A 23,995-nucleotide genomic window follows, 5' to 3' on the forward strand; every position below is an offset into this window, starting at 1 on the left:
AGTATTGTTTTAGTGTTTTGCTGCTAGTCATTATTTATAAAAAATAATTTTATTACAGCATCCAGTAAAATCAAATGTTGGTATGTTATTATTGTCTTTAATATAAAATATGCATTACATGAGCCGGAGAGTGTCAAGAAGGCAATATAACTGTTTGGGGAAATCGTACATGTCCCCAGAGATCGGTGGTGAGTTATCGAAATGCGTGCTGCACCTGAGTACCTACTATCACTACTTTGTACTTATCTTTATTTTCCGACAACATATACTTTGAATGGTATTCTGCTTTAGTAATCATTTCATAATCCTTTTGATAATTTTTTATCTAACACCTGCGTTAATTTTTTGATATCATATCGAATTGATGTATGACAATTCTTATCTATAGTTTACGCGATTTGATTTTGGGTAATTTAAATAGAATCTGTCGACCCGAAAGGATCGTCTAAAATATAATGATACCTTTATAATTTGTGATACTCATGAGTCTGCTCAAAATGGACATTAAAGCTTTATTGTGTGTGTTCTTGTGTCTATGGTGTGGTGTATCTGCAAGATGTGCTATGTATGGTCATTGTGCAGAAGTTGGAGGATTTGCAAAACTATGTCCTGTTAATCATGAAGCATTGCCTATGTTCAGTAAACTAAATAAAGAAGACAGAGATGAAGTATTTGATATAGTTAAATGGCGTTGCCCTCATTTGGTGTTCGATGAGGAAGGTAACCAAAAAGATGATGACGATATTGTTGCCTGTTGTGACTCCAAACAAATTAAGGATCTACACTCAAGTTTACTATTGGCTGATGGTGTCCTTGGGCGTTGTCCTATATGCATAAGAAACTTTGCTAGGCAAATTTGTGAAATGAACTGTTCTCCAGATCAATCCCGATTTGTCAATGTGACCTTGGCTACCGCTCCAGATGGATCTGAATATGTAAATGAAGTAAACTATAGACTTTATGAAGACTTCATGGTGAATGCACATGCCTCCTGCTCCGGCGTCATCATACCACAGACTGGAATGCCGGCTATAAATCTTATGTGTGGAAATGCTCCTGTTTGTGATCCTGAGGCTTGGTTTGGCTTTACTGGCGATACAGCCAATAATCCCATGGCTCCTGTTCAAGTTAACTTTTTTAGATGGTTGACAGAGGAAGATTCAATGAATGTTCGGGCTCCATTGTGCAACGAAACCTTAGAGGGTGATCTACCTTGTAGTTGTATTGATTGTTTTGACAATTGTCCAGTAACAGATAAACCAATAACTCCGGACATATGCACTGTCTTTTCTGTACACTGCCTCGGATTTTCGGTTGGAATAGTGTTTTTTACTTTAACGGTTATAATATTTACAATTCTTTCATTATTAGAACATAGGAAAATAAACAAAGGTTCATTTAGTAAAGCAGATGAAAAATACCAATATAAGGTTAATTTTGTAATTAAAATATTCCAAGAAGTTTTTAAAAGCATCGGTATATTTTCCGTAAATAACTCCATATTAACTATAATGTTAACTACATGGATAGCTTTTTCAATGGTATTCGGTATTTTAAATATAAATCTAACGACAAACCCCGTGAAACTGTGGTCTGCCCCAGAATCTCGTAGTCATCAAGAATTACTTTACTTTAACTCTAGGTTTGGTCCTTTTTATCGAGCTGCTCAAGTTTTTTTAACAATCAAATTAGATCCGTTTGTTGTCAATAATGTAACTTACGGACCTGCGTTTAGAATAGAAGCAATACAAGAACTAATAGCACTTGAGAATGCCATTTTGAACATAGGAAGACAAGATGATACAGTAACATTGGAAAAAGTATGCTATGCTCCTCTACGTCTCCCAGGGAGTGAGCCAAAGTTAGAAGAGTGTGTATCAATGTCAGTATCTACTTATCTTCCCGATAGAAACAATGTTAACAACAACACATATCTTAACAATATTCAAAATTGTCTTTATAATTATCTTTCTCTCAGTTGTACGGCCGCTTGGGGAGGTGGGGCTGAACCAGAAATATCACTAGGTGGTTACGAAGGTGATAATATGTTACTTGCTGATACTTTGGTAACTAATTACCCCATAACGAACCATTTACATGCGGACCAATTAGAACCTGTTTTAGAATGGGAAAAAAAGTTTATAGATTTGATGCATGATTATGAAAAAAATTGGAAATCTGAATTTGTTGAATTAGCTTTTGGAGCTGAAAGATCTATCGAAGATGAAATCGAAAGAATTTCGGCAGCCGAAGCTATACCAATTGCTATAAGTTATTTATTAATGTTTATATACGTTATTTTTGCACTCGGCAACATAAAAAGTTTAAGAACTTGCTTTATCGACAGTAAAGTTACAGTAGCCATTAGTTGTATATGCGTAGTTCTAATCGCCATCATTTGTGCTTTGGGATTATTAGTATATTGCAATATAACAGTGACTCTATTAGCAATAAACGTGATTCCATTCTTTATTTTATCGGTAGGTATTGATAACGTTTTCTTAATGTTGAAGGAATTGCAACATATAGAAAATAATTTGAATAACTATGAAGATTATAAAGAAGACTTTAATTTAGAAAAAAAACGTATTTTTGTGTTCGGTAAGATGATGCATAATGTAGGACCGTCGATGTTTGTTTCCTCTACTACCCAAATTACATGTTTTGCTATCGGTACTATTTCTAGTCAACCGGCAGTTCAACAATTTGCTATATTTGCTTCTTTTGCCTTAGGATTCCTTTTTCTATTCCAAATAACGACAGTAGTTGCTATATTATCAATCGACTATAAACGGGCCCATTCTAATAGATTCGATATTCTATTTTGTATCCAAAAGAAAATACTAGATGATCAAGACCCGCTACAAAGTAATAAGCCATATAAAAGTATTACTGAAAGACTAATGGAACCTTATGCCAAATTTATCTTAGACCGGCGAGTTAAAATAATTGTCGCAATTGTATTTATGGCTCTTGTTTCCATAAGTGCTATCTTGATACCACAGATTGAAATTGGCCTGGATCAACAAATGGCACTACCCGCTGATTCTTATGTATATAAATATTTAATAGCTGTAAATGAAATTTTACGTATCGGACCGCCAGTTTACTTTGTACTCAAAAGTGGTTTAAATTTTACTGATCCCGATCATCAAAACGTAATCTGTGGTAGTAGGTTATGTAATAATGATTCGTTAGCAACACAAATATTTTTAGCGTCCCAACATAGCGAGGTAACATATATTGCTAAAAGTTCAAATTCATGGTTAGACGATTTCTTTGATTGGAGTAGTTTACCTGGATCCTGTTGTAAATTTAACGCGACAACTGGTGGGTTCTGTACAAGTTCGGACACCTCACCGGAATGTAAGGACTGCATTATTGATAGATCTTATTTTGGAAACGGATTAAGACCAGCAGGTGAAGCGTTCGGTGACTACATTCCGTTCTTTTTACTGGACCGTCCAACTGAATCATGTAACAAAGGTGGCTTGGCAAGTTATTTCAGCAATGTTAACTATGTACTTGATTCACAAGGCAAAGCTACGGTGGAGGATTCTAATTTCATGACATATCACACCAATTTGAGAACATCAAAGGATTATATAACTGCTACAAAATATGCTTATGAGTTGAGCGATAATATCACAGCAGCGATATATAAAAATACAGGCTTAGACGTTGAAGTTTTTCCATATTCCGTGTTTTATATATATTTTGAACAGTATTTATATGTCTGGGGAGATACTTTTAAAGCGATAGGATTTTCTCTTCTGGGAGTTCTACTCATTAATCTATTTGTAACCGGTTTTAACTTTTTAATTACTTTTGCTTTAATTTTCACCGTAGTGATGATTACTGTTCAAATGATGGGTATTATGTATATCTGGGATATACCTCTTAATGCTGTTTCTTGTATAAACTTAATTGTAAGTATAGGTATAGCTGTAGAATTCTGTAGTCATATTGCTTATGCTTATGCTACTAGTAACAGTCCGCCGAGTCAGAAAGTCAGCGATGCTATTAAGAGCGTAGGGGCTACTATCATTACTGGAATAACATTTACGAATATTCCAATAATAGTTCTAGCTTTCTCGTATACAGATATAATTGAAGTGTTCTTCTTTAGAATGCTTTTTAGTTTAGTTATATTAGGTTTTCTTCACGGAATGATATTTTTCCCTGTATTATTAAGTTATTTAAACGACTTGAAATATCGATAAATGTAAAACCATTGTTATTATTTTAATAAAATTAATTATTGGGATTTATTTGTATAGTTGGATGCAACGCAATGCAAATACTTTTTTAAGGTTTGATATAACCTGCAAATGGAAGAACGTTGATAAATATACTTACTTATATAAAATTAAAGGTAGTTAATTAAGCTCTTATCTGTTTTTATTTAATTTATATTATGTTTTCTAAATAGAAAATACATTTAATGTATAAAAGTGTAATTATTTCTTTAATAAAACTATGAACATATCTATGTTTCTTTTATTATTAACAATTAATAATTTAAAGATTAGCTAAGACGAAATATACATTTTCACAATATACTATAGATTTAGCAGAATATACTATAAGCTTAGACTTTACATAATTCTTACAATGAAATTACATACATACGGCGTATCTCATCTCAATGCATTCCTCATTCGCCGTTTATACATTACCCAAGCGATCTAAAGAACTTAAAGCATGCAGTATGTAGGTAATTTGTATTTTCAAATATTTATTAGATGGTAAAACAAATAAATAAACTGTACAACGTATGCTTACCACTATTACTTTTACTAGTATTCTAACAAAGAAAATAAAACATATAATTCAACAACTAAAACCTCCGTTATTTTCGATTTGACTAGAATCAGATCTTCCACTTAAGTTCCAGCACACTCAATATAGAAATGCTATATAGCTGTATAAAATGACCTACGTTAATGTTTATGCATCTAAAACGTGATTGAGATAAGCAATATAACAAATAGCTAGTCGCAGTATTTCTATTTTAGAAAGTTTTTTATCAGGTGGTAACGTCGGGAGAAGTCTCCTGAGCGATCCAAAAGCAGCGTTGAATGCTTCCACTCTGATTCTTTCTCTTGTAGCGTGAGCGGTTCGATACTTTAAAGTTGCTCGTCGTCGTCGTCTCCGTTCTTCACGAGATAGTCCAGCGCACGGTGATCCCGTCCCGCTTGATAAATATGCATCTTCGGATAGAGAGCATGGCTCTAATGTTCTGTCTCTATTTATAAAATAAATATTGTTATTGTGACTTTATTATTATAAGTATTACACTGTTATTGATATTTGTTTATCGAACATAAAGTATGTTAGCTCCAATGAATATTGTTTAGTATATTTTTTTAATTGATTACACACAGTATGTTCTATTCAATTACCGTAATAAATTAACCAGTTATAGGGCGCTATGATTATCTTAAAGTATAATATTAGCTAATATTTACTTTAACTTTATCTTAGCGATGGTGGAAGCGTACGAATAACACGTGCTTCTTAACATAGACAATTTATTTATATACCATCTTTAATAATTCCTAATATAATTAGATGAGTATGTCAAGTCAAGTCGCAGACACTGTTTGTTAGAACCTTAATGCTTACCTTTTTCTTGGTGCTAAGTTCTCTCTGCCAGTTATCGGTAGCAACGCCTCCCTTGGTTCAGCCAGCATACAGGGTAAGGATCCGTCCTCCATGCTGCTGGCGGTTTCTAGCCAGCTCTTCATAATGAGTCTGTAGAGATTGATTTTTAATTAATTGAAATTTAATATAATTTATCATGCTCATTAAATTATACATAATTATAGAACGTGTAATTAATATGGCATTAAAGTAGAACCGCGTCTAGCAGCTCCTTAAGGAATAGTCTAAAGTATTTTAATATTAGTGTAAGCTGTATGTATTTATGTATAGTATCTTTAATAGCTTTTGAGAGCCGAGATGGCCCAATGGTTAGAATGCGTGTATCACATTAACATTAACCAACAAGGAGCATCATGGTGGAATATGCTACAAGACTCCTCAAAGGGAGAGGAGGCCTTAGCTCAGTAGTGGGAAATTTACAGACTTTTAATGTAAGCTTTAATAAGACGCTTGATCAGAAAAATAAAACATCTTTATTTTGCCTTTTGGTGTTACAAAACTAGCTACTTAACCCCACATAACCCTCGGCACGTTTGTTTTGATTCCTGACAAATAAAATTTGCCGGCCGCAGGGAAGAGTGCTTCATATAAATAATACATCACCCGTTCACACCTTACACTAAGCGAGCTCTTTAGGGGATAATAAATCCGTATTTATTCTTTTTATATCGACCCTAGTAACCCTCGGGTAATCGAATAATGTTCGGTCGCCGTATCGAATCGATTGAGAATTTCATCCTCTCTAGATTTTGAATGCTACTATCTATCATTGGTATAATGATTAGGACTACTTGAGTACTAATATAATTTGTATTAGAGACTAGTACTAATTACTGTAATGTAATGTGTATATTTTTTAAAAATACCGAAGTGTTAATTCGTTAATAATTATTGGACTATTGGTATTTTATTTGTGTGCACGTCTGCTTCTATTATGCTGACTTCTTAATAAGAGATAGTAGCAAGAGTCTAGAAGTATTATTTTTAACATTGAAATGGTCACAGAACAAACAATAATGTCAAAAAAAAAATTCACGCATGATCATGAAAACCGCATTCATCAATACGCAAAATAAAAATTAACGCAATTTATCAATTGTTTTAACAAGGTAAACTATGGTAATTTTATTGTAATATATAATTTGTAGTTCAAATTGAAGTCTGTCTATAAGTAGTAGTAGTCATTGTAGTTTTAAAATTTCCCTGTAATTGAAGAGGCTCAAGCAATTGGATTCCATTGATGTAATTCCCTAACAGCAGTCGAGGGTGATATTGTTCCTTTATTGTATTTAAATGCAATCCATTACATACTACTTATAGACGAGATTAAAATTTGAATGAATAAAATTTTCCATTTACGTGGTAACATAAGATTTGTGGCATTGTTATTAAAATTTATATTTATGTTTGCTTGAAGACGAAAATTCACACGATTTATGTGTAAACAGTTCTCACTTTTGTTTCGATTCTATAAACATTTTGTGTTTAAAAATCAAAACTCATAATTATTCTCTTAAATATCCTCTAGCGAATCTACCCCAAAGACCGGATATCATTCAAAGTTGGTTCTTAAGAAAGTTTTACGTGAAATAATTGCATGTTTTCGTGTCATCTAATTTTGTAAACTTTGTTTTTCTAAGTTTACATGATTTCGTTTTGAAATTTACTTTGTTTAATTTTGAAATTTCTAATCGGCACAGAATATAATAACCGAAATACGTATATACCGGTAAAAGTATTTGTATTCATTACATAGATCAGAAATCAAACAAAATACACTCAGCCTTTAAGTAATGAGCTTGTACCTAGTATCTACTATCGGCATTTTTACTAATCTAAGTATTAATAAAGAAACTGCTTTAAAACGAGTTTTTCTGTTTCTAAACATGTACATATTCCATGAAAATCTTGCAATCAATGAAAATAAAAAATAAAAATTTTTTAAAACTCACTTTGTAAAATCTTTTCAGTCCAAATCATATATGTTTAATAATTTATCAATAAATTAGACACAAATCACTTTAACTTTTTTGCAGTTCGCGTGTGTAACTTAGATATGACTATACTGGTCCAGATGTCAGCATCCCTCTGTATTTATGTCCTCTGAGGGGATGGTTTTACCCTCTAAGAGGGCGGTGCCTAGCTTTCAGTTTAGGGATCCGTAAATTTTAACGAACCATTGTAAACAATTATATTTTAACCATATTATAAATTTATATTTCAACATTGTAAATGAGACTTATTGTTATATTTAAATATTTGTTATTGTTACTAATGAAAAAAGAATCCTGCAGATCTTGTTTTAATAGCTATTGTCAAACTGGGCCGGATCTACCGTATGGCTTTTTGGGCTGCAGCCCAGGGTGCCGTGGCTTCAAGGGCCCCCCAAATAAGTCAAGTCAAAGTCAAAAATAGACGATAATGCGAAAGAATCCATCATTTTATTAAAATAAACAGATCTTATGGTTTGCAGCCCTGCGGATCCTGCAATTAATCAAATCCATTCAATTAATTTAATTCAAGTCTACGTTCAGATGTGTCTTAAGGGGGCCCCAAAGTAGTATTAGCCCAGGGTCCCCTAAACTCACGGTCCGGCCCTGTTGCCAAATTATGAATTATTTTACCACCAAGCAGCGTCTGTTTATATTAACTAACATTAAAAGACCTAATATACAAGGAGTTGATATATATGTATATTCCGTTCAAGCAAATGTACACTAGTGATATGTCTGTTCGAAGACTCCGTTCCGATCCAGAGTTGTTAATATAGGAATAAAAATCAAAGCAATCTTATTATCACGAGCATTCGATTTGTATTGTAAGCATTAAATAATATAGAATTTCATTTAAAAATAAATATTAAATGTACGTGCAAATAATACAATATTTCATGAACATATGTTTAAATATAAGATACACGTTATATTCGCAAAACTTGTCGTTTCTTTTATATATTACCAACAAATAAATATATACATTTGTTTTATGTATTACATTAAATAATTAGGCCTTGATTTTTTAATCAAAATTATTTATTACACCTGAAATTTAAAAATAAATAAGATTATAATGTTTACAATGACTTTAGTATTGTTATATATTTTTTTTCGTTTTTGATATTATTGTTTATAATTTTATTCAGTTACGGTCCGCAGCATCTGATCTAAGCTCCGCCTCTCTCGCTCAGCCAATCCCACGCAGACTCCGCCTATTGATCCGTGGACACAGGTGTTTCCGGATAATTGATACCCGTATAAACTTGCCCGGATACTAAATCGATACAATTTCGGAGCGTTCCTTTTGAATAACACTAGGTCCTTTTACTGTATCATTTTTATGTAAAATTTAAATTTTAATCATGAAAATAAGCCGTAATTATACTTTAAACTTATCTGATTAAAATCTGCTAAAATATTTTGATTGTCATGATTAGTTTTGATAAATTCTTCGTCGTGTCCAAAACTTTCAAATATTTTTACTATATAAGGAATTATTACTGAATAAAAATTAGGAAACACCATAAGGTATAAAAATATGTACCTAACATATACTTAATACGAAAAGAAAATTTTGTTTGTTAAATTAATGATTAATGTTTTCTTTAATAATTTCTTTGAATATGTTTTAGAATTATTTTAAATCTATTTTTAATCTACTTAAGCTCATATAAATAATATGAGCTAAAGTTATAAATAAATCTAAAACGCAGACAATATAGGCTCTCTGTATTTGCCTGATAAAATAATTATAGACTTAGATATTGTCTGTGGTCTAGTCACTAGATATAAGGCTGCAGTTCCCGTTACTAGCTGGCCTGGCTTTAAATCTCAGGTCGGTCCAATAAAAAGTTATTGGGTTTCCGTGTCGCAAAATCTCGGTAGCAATCCGCAGTCTAGAAGACGGAAGCGTGTACACTCCGGTGCCTTGGGATGCACGTAAAACCGTTGGTTCCGCGCCTCAAATTCTAGTCCAGTAGGATGTAGGACTTCCAGTCAGATTGCCGATGCTGATTATAAGAGTAAGGGGATAGAGAGGACACCAGTGTTTTCGTACATACAGCGGTCCATCACAAGAGAAAGTAGCTCCGCCGTTGCCGAAATCGGATTGACTTCATTATCATCTCTTATTGTAATGATTTATTTTTTTAGCGGATTTATACGTCAGAAATTCCAGGTCAGGTTTTAACGAATACATCTGACATTGACTATTTACATCCGTATACGCAAGCTTCTAATATTTAGTGTGTGACTAGCAATGACTAAACGAAAGCGAGCCAGTTTTTTAATTAACATACAACATATAAATCTGTTTTTAAATCCGTGATGAAAATATAATTAAAAAAACCATATTTTTATTGACTGACATAGACCACATTTACAATGTATAACTCAAGCATCACGAATTATAAAAATGAACGCTAATTTCTAGAAATTAGGTACATGTTACTAAAGTGAAATATTTTTGTTTTAGAAGCGTATTCAATCAAACATTCATTGTATCTTGACCTCGAATTGTTACTCTTATCGCGCCTAAAGAACTGTCACTTCAATAAAAAATCATTTTTAATCAGTATAATTGTCACTAGATACCAAGACAGCGATAATTCCATTTTCTTTGTAGGCATAAACCATGTTAATTCTGTTCGAAATATTTTTTTAGATCTAGAATATTTTAATAAGCTTATATTCATATGGGATATAAATTTTGATTAAGTCTTGTCAATGGATTATTAAATCACATAAAAAATATAAATTAAAGTCTTAATTATATACAAATAAAAAATAAATAAAGTTCTGTATAATAACCAACCGAACCGCAATTCTGATATTTGGTTTTTGAATTATTACTTCTGGGTATTTCAACTGCAAATAGAACAATTTCGAATCAAAGACAAATAAACGCATTGTTTTCTCACTTCACATTTTTCAACAGCTTCAGCCACTTATGGATTATTGAAATTTACATTTATGATTATCGAAAACTAGCTGCTCGTCCCGACTTCGCTCGGCTATGTTACAGATTCTTTCATACAAGTTTTTTACTTCTATTAGTCGTAGCGTGATTTAATAGTGCCTTCCTCAATAAATGTTCCAGTATTTGCTGAGATTACAGCCTTCAGCCAAACAAACTCTTCAGTTTTATAATATTAGTATAGATAAACTTTTCCGTCTGAAGCGATGTTACAAGTTGTTGTGATATCGGTTCAGACGGAAAAATGTTTTTATTACTAGCAAAAGAAAGAAGAAAACTTGCAAAAATGACGGAACTTCTATTTCTTCACCCGCAAGGCCGAGACTATTCCAAGTTAACTTAAGTTATGCAATTAGGGTTCATATTAGCAAAATAGCTCCAATAAACCGAGACATCTTATTCTTCGAGAAGCTAACTTGAATTGTGGGATACTTGATATTGGTAGGTATTCAACGATGCATGATGATCATGTATAAGAAATTCACAATTAATAGCGAAACAAAACAAAAAGCGGATACAAAAGTTTGTGTGGATTTACTTAAAATAAAAAAAGTGTAAAGTCTAGATACATAATTATAAGATAAAATATCATATAATATATATTTATCGATATAATAATTGTTATCAATGATATAAAACGATTATAAGTATAGATGCGTGATTTCAAGACTGACTAATTTTAATTCACTCATGCATTTTATACGATCGATAATATCTGAAATCATGAAAAGAAAATACTCTTAATCCGTAAACGTTTATGTAAATTTAAGTGAATTTCTTTATATAGTCGTTAATGTAAATGAATAAACATTAGCCAATAAACTTCAATACGAATTTAAATGACGCGAATGATAAGTTTACTTCGAGACTTTGTAATGTAATTTATGCAAATAATCATGTACCGGGCGGCGACATCCGCTAATGGTAGTTTGTATTTCAGTATTAATGCCATAATAATCAGCTATACACAAATACTGCACAGACCTTGAAGGTCATGGTTAGGGACATATTTTACATGACGACAACGTCACGGCATGTTTATTGTTCTATGTTCTTAAAGGTTAAATGTTGAAATAAGACACGACATTCTAATGCTGCAAAAACTTCGTAATATTATATCAACTTTCACATATAATCTACTATCTTTTGCATTGTAAATTGATCTAAATGTAAATTGATGATATATATATATATGGTTATAGGGGGTAGAACAAAAAAAATAAAGCTGTATTACCCTATTTTATTATTTATTAAAGCTGTATGCTCCAAACCTTCTCTTTAAGCTGAGAAGAGGCCTTAGCCCAGAAGTGGGAGATCTGCCTTCTCTTTTACTGGACTCTAATTAGTATCGATAATAATCTATACTAATATTATAAATGCGAAAGTAATTCGGTCTGTCTGTTGTTCTTTCACGGCCAAAACACTAAGCCGAATTTGATGAAAATTGATATGAACTCGTTAGCTTGAACTCCAAGAAAATACATAACCTACTCTTATACACCTGACGACTAACTCCTAAAACGCAAGCGAAGCTCCGCGGCTTCAATTAGTTATTTATAATACAAAATATCTTGTCGGTAGGTACGAAGGAGGATATCGTGTGATCCAAAGGAGGTCTACCGCGTACGTTAATTTTCCTTATAGTGACATCGCGTCACGATACGCGCTGAAAAAGTTCATAAGGCTTTTTTTCGATTGAATAATTTATTTCGTTTTAAGTGAAAAGTATAAAACATTTATACAAGACTATCTGTTTTTTTTTTCTCTTGAATTTATATGTCGTCGATAATATTACAAGGCGCCTCTTAAAGCTAATTCAGTACATACGTGTGCCTTGTGTATTTTTTGCCTTTTAAATATGTTTACTTCTATAATATTGCTCTTAATTCGATCAGAATCGACTTTTATTAGGCTTTGAAGTTGTCGATAATAATGACGGTATCCGGTGAACAATAAATTAAATAAATAACATATTTTTTCATATTTATATATTGTATAGAAGTACGGCCTAAGCAAGTTCCATATCGATTGAAATTAATTTCTCTAAGCTCTGAACCCGCAATTTAAAGCCCTTTTTATCAACTTACATTGTTCATTGATTATTCTATTCATTAATAACCAAATCATTTTAGAATTGAGACAAAGTGAAATATTTTAAATTAGGCGGGTGTCTTCAATCCTACCTTTCATATTTTACAGGATAACGTTGCAACTGAAATGGTAGTGAACAATTTTAGGGAGAGTAAGGAAATGCCAGTTACTATAGAGACCAAACAGTTAGGCCGATAATGTTTTCCGATTTTCCTGGTTGAAGAAAGCCTACCATAGACAAACATGTGACTAATAATATTTTAAAATCATTTTTGACAAATTTACATCATTTTTGACACGTTTTATGCAATATTTGTAAAGTTTGTGATATTTCCAAGTTAGTTTTGTTTAAGTGTTGCTTCAAGAATGGCTTTTAATTTCGATAGCGGGCAGGTAAGCTATTTATTTATAATAAATGATTATTTATAGTTTATTGGTTTAATATTTATATACTTTCCAAGTTAAGGTTGCCAATTTTTTAATGAATGTATGTAACTTATAAATATGTGGAATCATGAGTGCCTTTATCTTAGTATTTCTAATTGCAAATGTTTTTCATTATGCCTTAAGATATTTCCAGTTTTACGAAAAAAAAAAAAGATATTTAATATTGTGACTTACAAAAATGTTATACTTACAACATTTTGTTTAATTTTTTTAATATTATCGTAAACAAAATTGTTCAACTAAATATTATGAATATATGCTTTGTAAGACTATTTCCTACCTTAGCTGACTGTGGGTCTTTTTATGTTCACTGACTGATACGGAAGCACTCTGCCAGTGACTATACATTTTTAACATTTCTTTTACTACTAGTTGTTTACGTAATATTTTAATCCAAATAATGCCATTGAAGTTTTAAACTTAAGATATAAGATCGATTTTTCAAACATCTGAGACACAGTTCGGTCTAGTTCAAGCGCTTGTATCCATTGAACTAACTATACGTAATTATTATATTGAATAAATAAATATATATAATATTTAACGCACCTACTTCTCAGTCAGTGAGTGATTTTGACGCATTTCTCCTGATGATGGGTACAGTAGACTTCATGATGTCGAGTATTGCTCAATAAATAACGTTACTAATAATTTGACGGGAAAATTGAACCATAATTGAAATTAAAATTTTACATTCGCAAGTAATGGAGATGAGAGTTTGATAGTAAACTTTCGTTGGAACATACTGTTACATTGGCCTTTAAATAATTTCTATATTAAGCTGTTCATTCCTTTCCTTTGCATTTTTTCTACAACAAGAAATACTACTTACTTGCCTACTTCTACCTTTCTCAATATTACCTACATTAATAATACAAATTGTTTTGGTACGTAAATAAAAATGCCTACTATAATTTGCATGACCATAGAGTATTTTATGAAACTATTACTATACTAAGTCAGTCAATTGATCATCCAGATCTATTTGATTCAACAACACTAATCCCATATATTTTTTAACACCACTGCACCTGCAACGCCCATTAACGTCCCCCATCCATTTCTGCGACGAACATTTTTTATTTGCGAACAAATTGTAATTCCTTTAATCCAAGTTAGATACATCCAATTACATAGTAAACATGATTTAGCCTTATGATATACTTGAAAATTGCATTTATTATTACCTAAATAAGGTACAAAATTCAATGGCTCGTTTTTTAGTCAGTAACAATAGAACATTGAAAGGGGGTGATTCTATTTCAAAGAGAATGACTATTTTTCACGCTTTTGTGTACGGTGTTAATCCATGTTTGACGTTGGTCGGTGTTCTTTAGTTAATAGTTATCATTTATCTCAAATGAATTGTTTTTTTATTATTTATATCAAAACACTCGCTGACTGACTTTACTTGTTGGTAGGGCTTTTTGCAAGCCCGTTGGGTAGATGCCATCTACTCATCAGATATTCTACTGCCAAACAGAAATACTTATTATTGTTGTGTTCCCGTTTAAAAGGTGAGTGAGCCAATGTAATTACAGGCACAAAGGACATAACATCTTAGTTCCTAAGGTTGGTGGCGCATTGGTGATGTAATGAAGGCGCTTTTTAAGCATAATCTTATATAATTATGACAAATACAACATTTAGTATAATAATAGTGAATCTTTTTGAATGAAATTGAAATGCCCATAAAAAATCTAATACTAAGTATTTATTTTTTAAAGATTGCCACAAAAAAACTTAAACAGTTTCAAGCTATTGCCGTAGATTAAAATTTTCTGGGACACTTTTTAATTTGGACCAAAAGGTTCTGAAATGTTACATAAGTATGTATTATTATGTATTTATGTCCGGAAATGATTTCGTGACATGACCGAGCTTCTCCCTTGAAACATGAGTGCAAATATTTTTCTAGACAACCTCAAAGCTACGAAAATAGTTGAGCGATTGTACTCATAAATTGCGTTTCACATTTATTTGTATAATATTTTGGGCGAGTTTATAGAAAGCAGCCTTTTTTTCTTTATACTAACAAATCTCGACAGACGTGTTATCTCTTGCCTTTATTGTAATTTACTCTTAGTTTGATTAAGTTGAGTATATTTGACTAATATTTACACAAAAGGTCAGGTCTATTATCAGGTCTATTAATAATCTTAAAATTCGAGACTCTTTTCTGGACAATTATCACAAAGTATGAATTCTTATAGTTGCGTAAAAATAATTTAGTTATTAATCAAACATTAAGTATATATCTTCTTGATAGAATTAGTGACAATAATACTTTAAACATCAGAAAAAAACGGTAAACTCCAACACCAAGTTTCTTCGTAAAATGAATACATACATTCTTCCAGAGGCATGGTATTTGTTTCTATACTGACTCCACAGATGTTTTTTGTCTTTTGTAAGACTTATTACTCAATAATACATTATTGACAAAAAAGGTTGGATTTATAATTCATTGATTTTCATGCCGGATAAATAATTATTTAATTGTTTTCAATTAAAGTACCTATGTAATATTATTGGTGGAAAAGAGTAACTATTGAGTTTCATGTCGGTACTTCTCTGTTGACTTCACCATAAAATGTTTTAAATGGGGATAGATGTACCTAAGTTTGCATAAAGATTCCTTCGTTAAAAAACATTAAACCATTATGTACGTATTTCAGTTCTTTAATAAAACAAATATAAATTTATATTAATATTAAAAATGCAAAAGTAATCCTGTCTGTCTGTAACGGTTTCACGGCGAAACCGCTGAACCCATTTTTAACAAAATTATTTTAATTAACCCTTCATGAGAAGTAAAATTGGGGACAAAGAGCTGTTACAATTTCTTCAATTTTAAAGATGAAGATATATCAATAGATACATAGGATATTGAAAAAAAAATACAAAATATATAGGTACTAATGTTATAAATGTGATATAAGAAATTAAAATGAAAACAAATATATAAAACAATTTAAATATATCGGCAACGCTTTCCTCTTCTCCGTATTAGAAAAGTGAGGTCATAGTCCACCAAGCTGAGCCAGTGCATTCTAATCATTTATATTTTATATCAATAATTTAAATATGTATTATTATTATTAGAAAATAATAAATAGCCTTAAAGTTAAAATAGCACAATGGCAATGAATTTTCGTAACAAGTTGAATCCCCCATTATATAAAAAAAATACTTAACACTGAAATTAAAATTGAATTGAATAATTTAGTAAGAAATTATTCTATAAATATCTTTAATTTTTAATTGATTAAAATAAAAACTTTATAACAGAAGTTTTTTCCACTTTTTGTCTAAAGTTTCATTAATGTAATTTTTACAAGACAAATGATACTGCAGTGTCACGGCAACTTGTATGGGAATTCGGAGGTATAAATAGCGCAAGTAATTTAAGCCTTTTAGCTGATTAAGTCTATTTAGGTTCACGGACGAGACCGTGACCTTAACGTGACCATCTTCGCTATTAGAAGAATTTAATCGTAGTTTAAAACAATGTAATTACGTATTCATGACTCTTAGGTTTTAAATTTCTAACTTACTCGTAATTATTCATTTACTTTGACTTTGATAATATACTATTATTAGTAGTTGTAAAAAATTAGAATATATTGCAGGCAGAGTACAATTCATGAATGCTGTGCTAATGCTGTTCTGTTCACGGACAAAGATGATTCCTAATAGCGTCAATGCATAGACAAAGTCACAGAGAATTATAGATAAACGATCTATAATTCTGTATCGGTAATAAGTGGAGACTTGATGTGACTAGATTGAAAGTACTTTTGCACAAAAATGGTATATATAGAAAAAAGTTATTTTAAATCTGTACATTTATTTATATTTATACATTAGAAATATTCGAAACAACTTCGACCGTTATAAAAGCAAGCCTATGAAATTTATACCCACTGTTATGATGTAAATCGACATCGAATTGGCTCCAAAGTTCGTTAATTTCAACTATAAGTAACTAGTATTATTATTAATTTAGCATCGTTGGTGTAGTGGCTATTATAGGGCTCCCGAGGTCATGGGATAAAATGTTGTCTCTGCCTAAACTATAATAATGATACTGAGAGAAAATAAAGAGTAGGAGGAATAATGTATTTGCGCACCAATAGAATATCTGCTCCGCAGTTTAATATTGACCGTTGCGAATGGATGCTGCCGTGACCGAAAATTAATTCGAATCATCATGAATTGATTATTCTAAAATAATAATTAAGATATTTTATAAACTTTTCATTTTTTAAATATTTTTAAATATTTCATTGTAATAATAACAAACATTTGTATAATTCTACATATTCTTAAAATATAATTAATTATACACAAGGGTGCGAGATGATAATTCTAAATTATTGCGGGCATTTAAATTGAGGCAAATGACCGAGTGACGTATTCGGGGTAAATAATAATTTGCAACCCTTTGTTGAGAAAAAGGATCATGATTATGACGCCTAGTACAGCGGAGCGTGCACTGACACCTGCTCAATATGACGTGTCACGTGTGGCGCTATTGTTCTTTTTTATCTATAATTTAGGATAGCAACTTCATATCTGTAGGTGTTTTTTAATAATTTTCTAATTTAATTTTAGATTTGATGATATCAATTTTTTTTTAATATTTTATCTGTATTATCAATGTAAATTTTTCGGCAAATGGAGGGTAATTAAATCAATTTTTTATTAATATTTAGTAGTGTAATAGTTTAATTTTAGCTATTTTAATTTTTGCCAAAAACATAAAAATGTTTTACTCACATAATATTTAACTATTGAAATCAGTTATTTTGTAATTTTGTATTCTTTTTTGATTAAAATTTAATATGAATGACTGTAGGCACGTGCGTCACGCCGCTCGCGGTCGCGTGCCTCCCTTCATCGGGTAGTCAAAAGTTGTATCAACTATTTATGGCTTGCAGAATTATTTACTATATGTATACGGCGGTAGCAACTACTTTCTTGGATATAAAATGTCACCTAACTTTAGAATACAATATTCGATAATGAATGACAAGTAGAACTTAAGATGGTTTTTGTCGAATTAATTGGCTTGTTGTAGTCGTATTTTTTATACTATTGCAAAATTAAAGATTTTATGTTAGCTTATCATTTTTAAAATTTAGACTTTCACAAATTGTTTTAAATCTAAAGTATAGTTACTATTTTTAATATGGTAGGTATGTATGTGTAAGTACAAACAAAGAATCTTAAATAATATAAATTTTTTTTATAAGTTATTTTGCACATAGTCAAATATTAGATTTTTTATTTCACCCATCCGATTACAAATCAACATCAATCTTTCTTTCAGTTCAACAAAGAATCAACTCCAAAACGACTCGGTAACTGGCAAGTGCCACGTTGGGCGCCAACTCGAGCTCGTCCAGTGGAAATGCGACCAGATCCAAAACCAATATGTGATATAAACGGTCGCTTTTTACCCGGAGCGCCGCGTGGAACCTCAAAATGCTTCGGGCACTATACTGGAACGTGGGAGTTACCTCGGAAGATTACAAGGAAAGTCGGTAATAAGATATAATTTATTTGATCAACAGACAAGGAGACTCTTATAACTATAATATTATATGTGAAACAAAGACTGTTTGTTTATTTCCAAGATTCATTAAAATAAAAGTTAGAAATTATTATATACGAGGCACGGCTTAAATCCTGTAATATATATATATATATATATACATCAATTCCATAAAACGTTATTGTGTCTTTCTTTTTAGTCGTATAACTTCGAGGTTTTATGTGTTGACAAAAATACTTCCTCGTTCGATTTTATATTACGTGTTACGAAGTAATTTACTTTTTGTAGATGTTTTGTCAACCAGAAACATATACCAGGAGTACATAAGTCGGTTGTTTTGTTGATACCTACTTTGCACGCAAATCGTAAACTACATTGTACGATCTGCGTTGAGTTGAGTTTATAGTAGAACTTGTAGTGTAAATGTATTATTATTTATTTACAGCTGAAGAGTTAACGAAGGAACCACCGGCTGGAAGATTTTCAGATTGGCTGAATCTTCGTGTTCAAAGACAAAAGTCTGTGGTTTCGGCGCCAACACGCCTGCGCGCAGGAAAACGCGGCAAAGCGGAGAAGGAAAAGTCGCCAGATGATCAGACATTCATAGTAAGTTAGAGAAGTTACACGTGACGTTGTGAAATCATTAACGCGGTTCTAGAATGTCATTGTTTTTACCGAACATATATTTAAATATTCGGTAACATGAAAGTTTTATACCTAATTTAGTGTGCAATAATAGGTAACTTGTTTTTCTTTATTATAAATAGATTTTTTCCTTGCTTCACTTTAAACGTAATCTACAAATAACTTATTAATTACCAACTTGTATATAAGTATACGAAATGAATAGGTTTAGTAATTTTAATTTTGTGAAAGGATAAACTTTTTTTTTTAATATTGTAATAGTAGACTCTAAGATAAAGCTTACGGGCTAAAACCTAATGCTATACTACATAATATAATAACGCTACTTTAATTTGATGGTTTTTGTAACTATTACTATGTTACAAAAGTGTAATTCATTTTTAGTAATTAGGTAGTATATAGGTACTATAAAATAGTTGCTTGGATTCGTACCTATTATCGTTTTTCTTTTCAACGCACACACACACACGTATAGTTTTAAATTTATACACAATTTCTTATTCCCACTTGTCAGTGTTTGAATTTAGCGTTGTTTTTTGATTCTAGACGTGACATAAAAACAACGTGATCATCTTTCAATATAGTCACGATTGTAAATTTTTTCCACCGAGCTAATGCAATATAATGTAATTTTTCTTAAATGAACTTTGCACGCTTTATGACTTTTTCGAAATGATAACCGTACTTTTTTATCAGCCTTACTTATTGTTTACCGGATGTCCATTTACACATAAAATTATCTCTTTCTGGCATCATTGGTTTGACACTGGGAAGAAGGCACATTGTTTAACCAATAGCCCCTAAACATCTTTAGGTGAACTCGTTAGATATTATATAGTTTTATTTGTACCTACTCAAGTTAATTAAAACTATACTTTACCCTTTTTTATAATTGATAAAAGTTTTTAAATTATTTCCCTGAATACGTTGTTTAATTAACGAGCAGTGTATTTATACTTAACTTATTTATTTTTATTATAAAACTAAAATACTTCACTGAGAATTAAGTACCATAACAAACGATATTAATATAAAATAATAAAAGTAATGAAATATTTTCCAATGACGAAAACTCAAAAATGTATTTCATATTGATACCGAACACAGAATAATTGAAAATGGTAATAATTTAAAAATCATCTATAAACAGGCGGACGGGCAAACGACCCACCTGATGGTAAATGGTCACCACCGCCCATAGACAACGGTTCTATTAGAAATATTAACTATTCCTTATATCGTCAATGTGTTACCAACCTATCTAACATGTTACGTTCCTTGTGGATATTATTGTATCCTAATCAATAAAACATTCATCCACGTATCGTAACTCATGATTTTTAGCTAAAATCGAATAATGTATTTTTAGAAATTGTTTCTTCCTTAACTTAAACAACCTCAAAGAACAGACCAGTTCCAATCAAAGCAAAAAAATTAACACCTTCCATTTAGAAGTCTGCTAAAAAGTTATTATCATGCTTAAAATAAAAAACTGTATGCTATCAAGCAGATGTATTTAGATAATTTGTTTCGTCTAGTGCACACCTGCGTACCTATATAAGAGATAATTTTAATAAAAGATAATTGGTGGTCGAATTATATATTCAACGCTTAATTTATATTTCGGTAATAATATTATTTGCTTGCTCATTGCTTATGCGTAATGTACCTAATGTCAATTATATGATATGTTGCTAAGGCCTGTTTCTCTGTAAATTGTGGTTGTCAACATTATATATGACTTACAGTAGGGCTTTGTGCATGCCCGCCTAGGTAGGTAAAATTCATTCATATGCAAACAGCAATTCTGTTATGTTCCGGCTTGACGGGAGATTGAATGAGCGTCAATATCTAAGGGAAAAATAATCTTGTTCATAAATTCATATAGACCAGGTTGCTACAGAGAATTGACAGTGTCATTTCCCCGTGTCTAGGATAGTACATAACAGAGATCAGGCACATCTGTCTGGTCTTCTCGCTTTTCCTTGCATTAGGAATATGAGACTGCAGGTATATTTGCGCACACATTAGCTACCTGTATTATCTCTTGCGCAGTGGGATAGTTCTTGAGATTGGTTGCCTTAGCTGGAATTGGGTCAGAAGCATTCTATGCTTTAAACACAAACTTCTTAGTATACTAAAAAATATTTTTAAAATAATTTAATACTTCATATCTCTGTACTGTAGATTTAATTGTTACATTACGAGTTGCATTTTTGTTCTGTGTTATAATTGGATAATGACTGGTTACAAAACCAATTTCATTCAATTATTATTATTTACATACGAAGAGTCCTTACTCGTATTGTCAATTAAAAAAAATTAATAGTGTTCTTTTTCATTTCAGCCAAATCAATGTCCATTGCACAAAAATAAGTTAAAGAAGGGAAAGAAGAAACAATAAAACATATCTCCTGTCCCGTGAGTTATACAAATATTAATTAAACTTATTTTTTTTTAAATTATTGCATGTCTGTACAAAAAAAAGGACCAGGATTCAGAGGAAACGAAGAAACATTCAGGTGAGGATTTAAATGGAGATCAAGATGACAATAAAGAAGACGACGATAATCCTTTAGATTTGATTGCACCCAAAGAACCAGTCGATAGCAATGGTCATGGTCCTTACATACCAGGTTCCAAAACCGATTTAGACAAACGACATGAAAGTTATGATGTTTTAGTAAAAAACACTGTTGAACAATTGCACGGACCACAAGAAGATCCAACTGACCAGTTTTGGCGTAAAGTAGCAGAGAAGGCTACGAAAGATGACAAAAACCAAGATAATATGAAATACAATAAAAAAAACGGAACTCTGAAATTGCCGTACGTGAACGTTACACAGAACTTTCAATTTGCTAAGAAAATGCATGCAGGTAATTTAGAACACGATCCCTTACCTGATACTTTGGGTTATCGTAACATGACTAAAGTGGGAGAGCATAGAGATTCAGATATCGTCGTGAAGCCTTATGCCATAGGGTGGAAAGGTTATGGTGCATCAGGCCCAACATGCTGCACAAAAATGCGTGTTCATCGACCTAAAACATGTGATCCGAAAAAAAATGACGGTGGAGCTGGTGATCTTAAACAGCGCCCAGCGACATCTGCTCTGGATTTAGGAGGCGAATACAAAAAACCCATGTCTTTAATGGATTTGGCGATTTGCTGGGATTTTAAGGCAGATGACCCCAAGAGGGAACCCAGACCGCCAAAACACATCGATGGATCGAATGGGTCGCAGGCACCGGCCGTTTTTACAGTGGTAAACACGCCTAAGGAAGAAGTAAGTGAAACAATATTAACACACGCATACCCTATCTTTAATCAAAACCGAAACTTGGATAACGTGGGACGTCATAGTGTACCACATTTTGAGAAAGATATGACTAAAGAAAAACGTAAGGAATCTTGTGATGTGCAGTACTGTCCACAACATAATCAAACCGAAAAAACGATTAAATCTCGATCTTCAAGTAGAAAAAGTTCAATTCAATCTGGAGGAAAATCTCAATGTGATGGAATTAATGGATGTGGGACACTTTCCGATATAAGTCAAAATTTAAACCGGGAAAATTCGATACCGAAAATGAAGCACATAAAAGAAGCTTGGAATTCTGAAAAGAGTAAAAATTCTAAGTATGATATTAATCGCAACCGTCATAGTTTGGAGTCCTATGAAAAAACACCCCTAGCCCAGGGTAAGTTACAACAAAGTTCACCAAATGAATCCGAGATATCGAAACACTCTCCCAAAGAATCCTCCAAAAATAGTGAAACCACTAACACAAATACCAAACATAAACACTGTTTCTCTTGTAACGGAGTAAAAGTGTCTCAAGAAAGAAAACAAAAAGATGAGTATAAATTCGCCTTTAAAGCAGGTAACCCAAATTCCGTTCAAAGCACTAGCTCTAATGACTCTAAGGAATTGAAAATACCGAAGATGCGTCATCCATATACAAAAAAGTCATATACTATTCCTACTTTAGCTCCCCCCTTTAGTATTTGGCGGGATGCCAACGCTACAGGTTATCCAGAACATTGGAGACTGGCAAGTGTATACCAACACGCTTACAAACCACCTGAACAGCGACGAAAACCTCTTATCGAAAGTGTATATCAATAAAAAAAATACAAATGGATACCTAATTGTGTACGTTTGTGATTGAGTGCAATTATTAAAATATAAATATTCTATCGACAATTATTATTATTTTAAGTCGTAAACACCTGCGTTCTTATCAGAGGACGTTGATTCACCTTTTATACGTTTTTTATCAGTACAGTAATCTAGACCATAAACTAATATATTTTGTAATTAAATCAAATAATCTTGTCTCGAAAAATATGATATAATAAATAAACTACCAGACATGTCAAAGAAAATAGTTCCAGTTATTTTCTTGTTATTCTTTAAAAGGGTCAAATGAAGTTAAATCTACTTGAGTAATCCCTAATTATCAATTGATATAGGACCGAGCAACGTGGCGCGCTCTGGGGGAGGCATATGGCCACAGTATACAGCAGTAGGCTGATGATGATGATGATGATGAATTTGTATCATCCCCTTTAGGAAAGATATCTGATTGATTAGCTATGTTCTCTTTT

At 31.8% G+C, this 23,995-nt stretch overlaps 4 protein-coding genes across 4 annotated transcripts; 3 read left to right on the top strand and 1 right to left on the bottom strand.

The window, feature by feature from the left end:
- The first annotated feature begins 400 nt into the window (after window positions 1-400).
- On the top strand, window positions 401-4,342 carry LOC113399664 (NPC intracellular cholesterol transporter 1 homolog 1b-like). The gene has a single exon (XM_026638848.2). It carries the CDS (start codon window positions 483-485, stop codon window positions 4,221-4,223), a length of 3,741 nt encoding a protein of 1,246 aa, XP_026494633.2. The 5' UTR covers window positions 401-482; the 3' UTR covers window positions 4,224-4,342.
- Window positions 4,343-4,853: 511 nt separating this feature from the next.
- LOC113399666 (helix-loop-helix protein 15) lies at window positions 4,854-7,697 on the bottom strand. Its single transcript, XM_026638850.2, has 3 exons — window positions 7,620-7,697; window positions 5,629-5,757; window positions 4,854-5,248 (listed from the first exon to the last, which is right to left on the bottom strand). Exons 2-3 carry the CDS (start codon window positions 5,748-5,750, stop codon window positions 4,951-4,953), a joined length of 420 nt encoding a protein of 139 aa, XP_026494635.1. The 5' UTR covers window positions 5,751-5,757; window positions 7,620-7,697; the 3' UTR covers window positions 4,854-4,950.
- A 5,311-nt stretch (window positions 7,698-13,008) lies between these two features.
- On the top strand, window positions 13,009-21,951 carry LOC113399644 (protein Flattop). Its single transcript, XM_026638822.2, has 4 exons — window positions 13,009-13,122; window positions 18,512-18,725; window positions 19,182-19,342; window positions 21,729-21,951. Exons 1-4 carry the CDS (start codon window positions 13,096-13,098, stop codon window positions 21,783-21,785), a joined length of 459 nt encoding a protein of 152 aa, XP_026494607.1. The 5' UTR covers window positions 13,009-13,095; the 3' UTR covers window positions 21,786-21,951.
- Window positions 21,887-23,591, top strand: LOC113399665 (uncharacterized). Its single transcript, XM_026638849.2, has one exon. It carries the CDS (start codon window positions 22,173-22,175, stop codon window positions 23,511-23,513), a length of 1,341 nt encoding a protein of 446 aa, XP_026494634.2. The 5' UTR covers window positions 21,887-22,172; the 3' UTR covers window positions 23,514-23,591.
- Window positions 23,592-23,995: the final 404 nt, after the last annotated feature.

The sequence above is a fragment of the Vanessa tameamea genome, chromosome 15 (assembly GCF_037043105.1).
Source record: "Vanessa tameamea isolate UH-Manoa-2023 chromosome 15, ilVanTame1 primary haplotype, whole genome shotgun sequence".
Lineage (NCBI taxonomy): Eukaryota > Metazoa > Arthropoda > Insecta > Lepidoptera > Nymphalidae > Vanessa > Vanessa tameamea.

Bases quoted from the DNA above. Each gene is read 5' to 3' on its own strand.
- LOC113399664 (XM_026638848.2), top strand. From the start codon at position 483: ATGAGTCTGCTCAAAATGGACATTAAAGCTTTATTGTGTGTGTTCTTG.
- LOC113399665 (XM_026638849.2), top strand. From the start codon at position 22,173: ATGAAATACAATAAAAAAAACGGAACTCTGAAATTGCCGTACGTGAAC.
- LOC113399644 (XM_026638822.2), top strand. From the start codon at position 13,096: ATGGCTTTTAATTTCGATAGCGGGCAG. The intron at 18,726-19,181 runs GTAATAAGATAT...ATTTATTTACAG, and splicing joins GAAGATTACAAGGAAAGTCG to CTGAAGAGTTAACGAAGGAA. The intron at 19,343-21,728 runs GTAAGTTAGAGA...TTTTCATTTCAG, and splicing joins CAGATGATCAGACATTCATA to CCAAATCAATGTCCATTGCA.
- LOC113399666 (XM_026638850.2), bottom strand. From the start codon at position 5,750: ATGAAGAGCTGGCTAGAAACCGCCAGCAGCATGGAGGACGGATCCTTA. The intron at 5,249-5,628 runs GTAAGCATTAAG...TTTTATAAATAG, and splicing joins AACTTAGCACCAAGAAAAAG to AGACAGAACATTAGAGCCAT.